The 8951-nt window shown below is 36.7% G+C and overlaps 1 protein-coding gene and 1 non-coding gene across 2 annotated transcripts; both read right to left on the bottom strand.

The window, feature by feature from the left end:
* Positions 1–223: 223 nt before the first annotated feature.
* Positions 224–2204, bottom strand: LOC106447245 (probable E3 ubiquitin-protein ligase ATL44). Its single transcript, XM_013889132.3, has one exon. It carries the CDS (start codon positions 1138–1140, stop codon positions 415–417), a length of 726 nt encoding a protein of 241 aa, XP_013744586.2. The 5' UTR covers positions 1141–2204; the 3' UTR covers positions 224–414.
* Positions 2205–5574: 3370 nt separating this feature from the next.
* On the bottom strand, positions 5575–5681 carry LOC125576739. The gene has a single exon (XR_007315165.1). It is a non-coding gene; the product is annotated as a small nucleolar RNA R71 (small nucleolar RNA).
* Between the last annotated feature and the right edge of the window lie 3270 nt (positions 5682–8951).

Here is an 8951-nt window from a genome sequence, read left to right as displayed (position 1 = left end):
TTCAGTTTATTTCGGTTTGGAGTTGTCTTTTTGTTCACACTATTACTAACCGAGTCATTATAGCTGTTGGGCCGTGTTTGTCTGAAAGTAAATTTGGCAGTTTCGGGGGGACCGAGGAGGCATGGTTTTGTTTTTCATGTTCAGATAAGCTCACATGGCCGACTCCATTACCTGTCTAATCAACAATCAATTTATTTGTGTAAATAAAATAAAAAGAAAGTTATGATTTAACTCATTTTGCTATTTAGATAAACATCTCCAACTTTGAACTCTATCTAGTTGATCTTAACACAGTGGAATTACATCTAAAACGACAGGAAGAAAAAAAAAAACCTTGAGATCACTAGTTTCTAATTGAACCCACTTTACAAGACACTATTAAAATTAACTATTCCGATAATAAGTAAGATTGTGTTAAGGAAGAAACGTAGGAACAGAGGAAGCGAGCTGCGACGAGTGTTGGTCATGTTGATGATCTTTGCTTTGCCTCCCGGCCGTTGAAGAATGGCCGCACCGGCCACATCTCACCGGTGTGAGAATCCGGCGACAAGAAGGACACGAAGACCTAGAGACAAGCCATTTGTCAATACACGCCACGTGGAAGGAATGGCCACAAAGAGGAAGCACTCTGATTTCTTCTCCGTCGGCGAACTCAGTGAGACAAATCGCGCACTCCGTTGAATCTCCGCCGTCTTCGGCGGCACCTCCGGAGGTTGATTCCGCGGCGGTGAAAGTGGATCTAGGAAGAGACTGAAGAGCTTTCTTCTTCAACCCTTTGTTCTGCGACGGAGAATTTCCTCCGGCAGTAAATCGCCGGAGACAAGAGCAACGTACGATGGCGGCAAGGCCAGCTACGCATATGAGAGCGCAGAGAAGAGCAGACAAGATCACCACCATGTCAGATTCCGCCGCCAGAATCTGCTCCGACGGTTGTGGTGGTGGCGTCGCCGCCGTCTCGAGGATTCTTGACGGTATAGTCATTCTTGGTTTTTTCTTTTCTTTGTGTGCGTTTGAAGACAAAAGAACGTGAGAGTGATAAAGATAAGAAAGAATCTTGATCCACGTTATAATAGAGACACACAAAGATAGATACATGTATAGGTTTATATATATTTTTATATAAGTTTTGCACCATTGCATACAATATTAAATATTTTATGTTAAGCTAATACAAAAAATACTATATAATAATACACGCAGAAAAGTTTGGAATGTGAAGGGAAATAAAATTAGATTCTAAATATATTCAAAATTAATGGCTGAATTAATGTTTACATGCAATTTGCATCTTCCTATTTAGAGTATTGTTGTTTCGTGAGGATACATATTCTGTTAAAGGCTTAAAACAAACATTTTGCTGTTAAAGAAGATGCGTCTAAGTATCACCAACTAGTTTAATAGATGCTAAACCCCATTTTTATAAAATAAGAATCAGAAATGGAGTTTTTCTTTGTGTATTTTTAAGTTTTATTATGAAAATCTCTTAAGGCTAGTCATTTGATGTTGAAATCATCACGCGATATATAAGTTCATTATATGTATTTAAAATAGTTATGTTTAGTTATGTTGCATATAAAAGAATTATCAGAAAAGATGGGTAGGTGGGGTGGGCTTCATAGGTTCAGTATTGACGAACACGTTACCAAAAGGTATAAGTAAGCCTCTTTCTTACCTAAACGACTAAACCTACTTTCGATTAGACCCCTTTATTTTTGGTCTCTGAAATTTACAATAGTTATATGATAAAATGATTCTCTTGTTTGTTAAGAAATGAAATATAAGGTCAAAGACAAATGGGAGATCAGCTTGTGGAAAATGGTATTGTTAATAACACCGGACTCTCTTGCTTATTGGCTCATTTGCATTATTATCAAATATTCTATATTTTTTATGTAATGTTCATTTTTTAACGTTAGATAATTATGATATTACAAACTATATAAAATATTACATATAATTCTACGGCCGACAATTCTACCTACTTTATGAGGATTCACGTCTGACTGCATTATAAGCATTTTCTCTATTAATTTGCATAATTTTGTCTTTTCTGTGCATCGAAACCCAGATCTACTGGTGTATAAGCATCAATGAACCATTACTCAAACCATTAGACTAAATAAGCTTCCATTACGTAATGTTCATTCTACATTGCATTTATTTTGCATGTATTTCCACTATTAATTTATGTGGTCAACTATTTCATTAGGTTAGAATCGTTTTTCTTTGAAATGAAAATCGTTTTTTTGTCAAAAAGTGGATCCTATTAATAAGGATAGTTGTCATTATCTTGTGATATTTACATATTAAGCTATCCTAATCTTTTTAGGTTTATGACTTCTCATTGTTGTATATAAACACATGTAAGTCTTTGACGTCAATACAGTTCAGAATTTATAATATTATTGTTGGTTTACATGATATCATAGTAATAAAAGTTATGTGACTTAATCTTTGTCGATCAGTCTTGTTCTTGGTAAGAACAACAGTTTCTAGTCATGGTCGACAAAGATGCGTCTTCCGCAAGTAAGTATACAACGACGAGCAGGTCTCAGGTTGAGCAAAGCGTCGGTAATGCGTCCACCCCTTACTCCTTGTTTGCGTCCGACAATCCATGAGCTTTGATAACATCGGTGATGTTTACGGGTGAGAATTATAACGAATGGTCCACTGAGTTGGTTAATGATATTAGGGCTAAGAGAAAGTTAGTGTTTATTGATGGCTCAGTACATAAACCTGCCACTGTTCGAGCTATGTTCATATGTCAACTCTATGATCGTTGGCTGGATTCGTTCTTCCATAGAAGCTTGCGTTCGTTCTATAGTCACCTTCATATCTGATTCTCACGAGTTGTGAGAGAATTCAAAGAAACATTTCTCAGTGGGAAACATAGTTAGAATTCATCATCTTAACGAGGAAATCGCGTCATGCAAGCAAGACGAACAAACAGTGATGGATTACTTCGGACGTCTAGCTAAGATGTGGGAAGAACTTGACACCTACAAACCCCTTCCTCCCTGCAGTCGCAGTGCTTCTGCGATTTATGAGATAGAGAGAGAAGAAGAGAAGGTACATCAGTTTATTATGGGCTTAGATGAAGCTCGGTTTGGAATCGTCAGTCAAGGGATTATAGCTACAGACTCGTCCGTTGATCTTAGCAGAGCGTATGCCAGAATAGTCAGAGAAGAACAACAACTCACTTCTACTAAGGAACAAGAAGCACAACACAATGATGTCGGTTTCGTCGCCACGAAGGAACCATCTGAGACAAAAAAAAACTCTTGACGGATCCATCGTGTAGTCACTTTCTCCCATTGCGGCCGACATGGTCATGAGAAAGACAATTGTTGGCAACTTGTAGGTTTTCCAGACTGGTGGGAACAAACACCACCAACACGAAGTGAAAACTGAGGAGCATGAGGAGGTTGTGGTCATGGCGCTTCTAATTCTGATCGCATTAGAAGCAATACGATTAGAGCCAACACTGCTCATGCAACTTCTTCAAACTCTTCGACGTTTCCAGCTTTCACCAAGGAACAATGGAGAGCTCTTACTCAGATGATTAATGAGAAAACAAAATTGTCTGATAAGTTGAATGGTAAGAAATATGGTGATCTTATATTGGATACATGAGCCTCTCACCACATGACATGAGAGCTCTCGTTTCTCGAATAGTCATCATTCCGCCATGTCCCGTTGGGTTCGCAGATGGAAACAAAACATAAGCTACCCATACTGGTGACATCTCTCTAAAACCATTCTGTTGTCCAATGTTTTATTTGTGCCGAACTTGAATTGTTCTCTTATATCAGTTTCAAAGTTGCTTCGCCAAACCAACTACTTTGCGTGTTTTACAGGATCGTTTCACGAGGACGCTGATTGGAGCAGGTGAAGAGAGATATGGGGTTTACTACTTTAAAGATATTATGGCTTGGGTTTAAGTTTCTGATAAGTCTGCTCGTTCAGTAGATCGGTTTCTTTGGCACCAGAGGCTTGGACATCTTTTGTTTTCAGTGTTATCTTACTTATCTGTTGCTTTAGATTTCAATAAAACTGTTTCTCCATGTCCTTGTGACACTTGTTTTGAAGTTAAGCAGGCTAAAGATGTTTTCTATGAAATTTTAAATAAAATAAATAATGTTTTGAACTTATTCATTGCAACGTTTGGGGGTCCATATCGCACTCGTACATTTTCTAGAGCTGTCTACTTTCTTTCTGTGGTTGATGACTTTTCTAGAGCTGTCTGAACCTATCTACTTCTCGAAAAGTCTGAGGTTTGACGTTCCTACTAAACTTCTATAAAATGGCCGCGAAACAATTCTCGAAGGAGGTCAAAATTGTTCTCAATGACAATGAGACTGAGTTTATGTGTCTAGCAAAGCTACTTTTCATGAGAATGGCATCATTCATCATACATCTTGTGTTGCCACTCCTCAACAAAACGACATAGTTGAAAGGAAACATCGTCACATCCTCAATGTAGCTTGTGCCTTATTATTTCAAAGCAGCTTACCTGTGAAATTTTGGGGAGACGCGACCATGACTGCTGCATACTTAATAAACCGTACACCATCTGTCATTCTTAAGCACCGGTCACATATGCGTTACTTAATAGAGAGAAACCATGTTACTCTCAACTTCGAGTATTTGGGTGTTTTGTTCATCTCTCTCGGGACAAAGATAAATTTGGGAAAAGAAGTTGGTGTTGCATCTTTGTTGGCTATCCTTACGCTCAAAAAGGGATGAAAAGTTTTTGATCTCGGTAAAGAAGAATTCACTTCTTCTACACTGTTAGCTTGCAGTAGTAAAGACATAATTTTAGTGTATCAAGTTTTGGCGTCGTTGCGACGGGGACCAGCTCTTTACCTTTATTTTTCAGTTTTTTATTTAGTCTAAGACCTCTAACTTGCTCTATCCTTTTTGTTGCAGCTAATTTTTCAGGTGCATGACCAGTAGACATACTCGGAAAAAACGCACAAGGAGAGTTAGTTACATTTAGCAACCAGGAGCTAGAGGTTAGAAAGAACAAACCGTCAACAATCAGGGCCGAACAACACCATAATGGGCAACTACGACAATCAAGAGCAACTCACTGCTCAGTTGCAACAAATGCAACAGCAAATGCAGCAGTTGCAGCACACCATTCAAGCGCAGGAACAAGCTGCTCAACAATCTGCTGAACAGGCCGCACTACAGCAGGAGCAAGCTGCTCCAATCGGGCAGAGAAATCTTCCGCATAACTTTCCTACTACGCGCTATGCCATTACTCCTCCACCCTGCCTGAGACAAGACTGTGAGATCAAGCCTGCGTTGATCGCTCTGGTGCAGAGGAAAGTGTTTAATGGTCTTCCAGCAGAGATTCCAATGGAGCATATTGAAAGTTTCGAAAAATTCTGCAGCTTTACTCGCGCCAATGGAGTACCACCAGACTACATCAAGTGCACGTTGTTCCCATTCTCTCTTGATGGCAAGGCTGCAAGGTGGTTGAATTCTCTCCCTACGAGTTCTCTTACTTCCTGGAAGCAGGTCCTATCAGCGTTCCTTAGTCATTTCTAATCTAAGTAGAGAACAACTGCATTGAGGAACAAGATCACCTCCTTCAGACAGCTCATTGATGAGCCTTTCTGTGACGCATGGGAGCGCTTCAATGACTACCGCAAAGAATGCCGTCACCATGGATTTGATGATGATTACCTCCTGGGCATTTTCTATGATGGAGTTGACTAGGAATTTCAGAGTGCTATGAACTCTGCTAGCAATGGAGACTTCATGACTCAGGCCACTGATGGAGCGTCTGAGCTGATTGAGAACATGGCTGCTACCTCAGCCAATAAGAACGAGGAGAGTGATTGCTCCAAGAAAGGGAACAGTTCTGACACCCAGAAGATAGATGAGCTTATTGCCAAGGTTGATCAGTTATGATAAACAATGATGATGATGATGATCATCATCATCATCATCATCATCATCATTATTATTATTATTATTATTATTATTTGTAATACAATCAAGTACAATTACAATGAAACCATCATATGTATAACGAGAACCAAAGAACACAGACTCTAGAGAAATGTATAAACACATATCATGAAAGTTCAAACTAAATCCTAACTTAAGTAAAGCTAAAACAGAGACCAATCTCCGATGGATTTCAGGAGCATATAATACATCATGTAAAATGAGAGTCTTCCCACCACACATATGTAGTTGGCAAGTGCTGATACCCAGTACCGGAACCTTGCAATTGTTTCCCAAGTGACTTGGAGCCTTATTTCCCTTGTTACCTCTCTTGCGTTTCAAATCCTAGTTTGATTTTACAAAGGTGGCTTCGTTAAAAGGTCTAGCAGCCTTTAGGCACTCATCTTCTAACTCAAAATGACGTGAAATATCTTCAAATGTCTTAACATTGATATTATGCATCATCTGAACCTTCATATGGTCCCAACTTTCAGGTAACGAGCAGAGAACCACTTGGAATTTCTGTTCATTAGATATAACCTGACCAGCATTTTTGAGCTCTCTAATCATGTTTGACATGACTCTAAGATTCTGCCTCATCGAATTATTTGGGTGTTTCTTATAGTCATTAAATTTTTGATTAAGTCTCCTAAGTTTAGTTGTCCATGTGGCACAAAACTTCTCTTTTAAGGCCTCCCATATGCCTTTTGCAGTATTGTACTCTCTAAACTCACACATGAGATCATCATTCATAAAACTTATCATAGTAATGCGAGCTATATTATTCTTTGTTTTCCAGGCAGTATATGCCTCTTTATCTCTCTCATGTTGACTTGTAGTACCCTTCGCAAGATCTTCCATGAGATGGAAAACAGTCTCTTTCACCTCTTGCTCTTCAAGGACATACTGAATTTTCGGATACCATATATCGTAATTATCACCATCCAGTTTCTCTCCTCGGTTGAGCTAAGCAATGATGTTCTTACAAGCAGAAGACATACCTGCTGGAACATCTTAGAGACATTAATTTTGAATGCTTCTATTACATAATATAATCTTGCAATAAACATAAACTAAACCATAGTAATTTGATTTAAATACAAGACCGAGAGTTCATTATGTTCCCAATCATCACCCATATTAAGATCTTATTACAATAATTTAATTTATTTTATGCAAAATTTTAAGTTCTAAACACATTAGAACTCCCAATAGATCATTGTATTCTATAACATGAATTAACAAATAAAACATGTTTGTTTACAAAGATCACTTAAATCAAATTAATACTCGATTGACTTAATTTCTCACATTAAATTTTGATCAAAAATAGATCTAGATTCTCCATCAACTTAACAAAACGAATCTAACAATTTAACTTTTTAAATGTTAGACATAAACTTATTACATGATCAAAACATATTATCCTAATATCTTTTTAAATATATGTCCAAATTATGCGTACATGATTATTAAGAATGTAAATATGCCAGAATCGAATCCAAATGCTCTGATACCAATGTTAGAAGTTCTAATGCGGAAGCGGGTTAAACTGAAAATATAACTTAGTCTGGTTTGTTGATGAACACTACTTGATACAAATCGGACAAGAATCGGGGATGAAATCACAGACGAAAATCAACCACTTGCCACCATTCAAATGCCATTCTAGTTGATTTTTATAGCTTTCTCTTTCTAAAACGTCTCTCTCTATTATTATTTTGTTATTACTCCATTGTTTTCTTCTCTTTACAATGTGTCTTATTTATAGACAACCAAATGATACATATGCGAAAGGTCACATATCTTCAAGGAAGAGACACATATCTTCAATGAACATACACATACATTCATGAAGAGTTGCATAGGTTCATTTATAGAGTTTAACCAATAACTACCGGTTAACTGAACCGATTCGGTATGCTACCTAATCATGGGCACAAATCAACCATAAACCAATAGTTGGTGGTGCTAGAAAAGGTTTCTCCGCCCGGACCTTATCCAACATGACATTATAAGCAAGATTAAGTGTTGTCTACACGTGATTCTCTTTCCTCTCTGTAAATCGAGTGAGTGTTTGATGCGAAGACCACTATAAAATCTATGCTGTTATAGTGATTTTTAGGTAGTACAATGGGATCTCTGTTAGAGGATGACATGGAGGCTGCCGGTTAGACTCTTAGTTATATATATATTTTTTTTTATAGTTATTGCTGTTAATTTATTTATTTTAATTAAACTTATATAATTTTTTTTTAAGTTTTCAACTTGGAGGCTGCCGGTTAGACTTGCAACTTTTTAAACTATTTTCAAGTTTTTTTTTTTTTTTTTTTTTTTTTAATCTTTTACGTCTTAAATTTTGTAAGCTTAGAAGACTATCTGATATATATATTTTTCCAGTATAGTTAAGAGGAGTTCGTATTTTTAGTGAAGTTTATATTAAAAAACATTTATGATCTTTTACTTTATAAGTTTTGTAAGCATAGAAGATTATTTGATTAATATATATTTCCAGTATTGTTAAGAGGACTTTTACGTGGTTCGATATGACAACTTTAACTTGTCAAAATTATATACATACATGTGTGAACTCCTTCAACCTGCACAACGGAGTATTTGCAGTTTTCAGTATAGATATTCGTTGAAGGAGTATCTATACTGCAAATACTCCCTTTTACTTGTCAAAACCCTTACTTATGTTTGACTTACTTTGTATAGATAATGGAAATTTAAATTTGTATCTGGTTTGTGGAAACGAGTATTTGCATTTACAAATACTTGCTAAAAGTAACAGACTTGCAACTTGTTAAACTATTTTCAAGTTATTTGATAATTTATTAAAATATCATATAATATTTCTGTGTTGTTTTTCTTTAATATAGTTTTATTTCCGTGATGACAAAAAAAAAAAAAAAAGTTTTATTTCCGTAGAATTCCGCCTGTTTATGTCTTTTTCTTAGTTGCTGTGTTCTGGGAATATCAACTATTTT

This window comes from Brassica napus, chromosome A7 (genome assembly GCF_020379485.1).
Source record: "Brassica napus cultivar Da-Ae chromosome A7, Da-Ae, whole genome shotgun sequence".
Classification (NCBI taxonomy): Eukaryota; Viridiplantae; Streptophyta; class Magnoliopsida; order Brassicales; family Brassicaceae; genus Brassica; species Brassica napus.
This window is presented reverse-complemented; position numbering and strand designations above follow the sequence as displayed.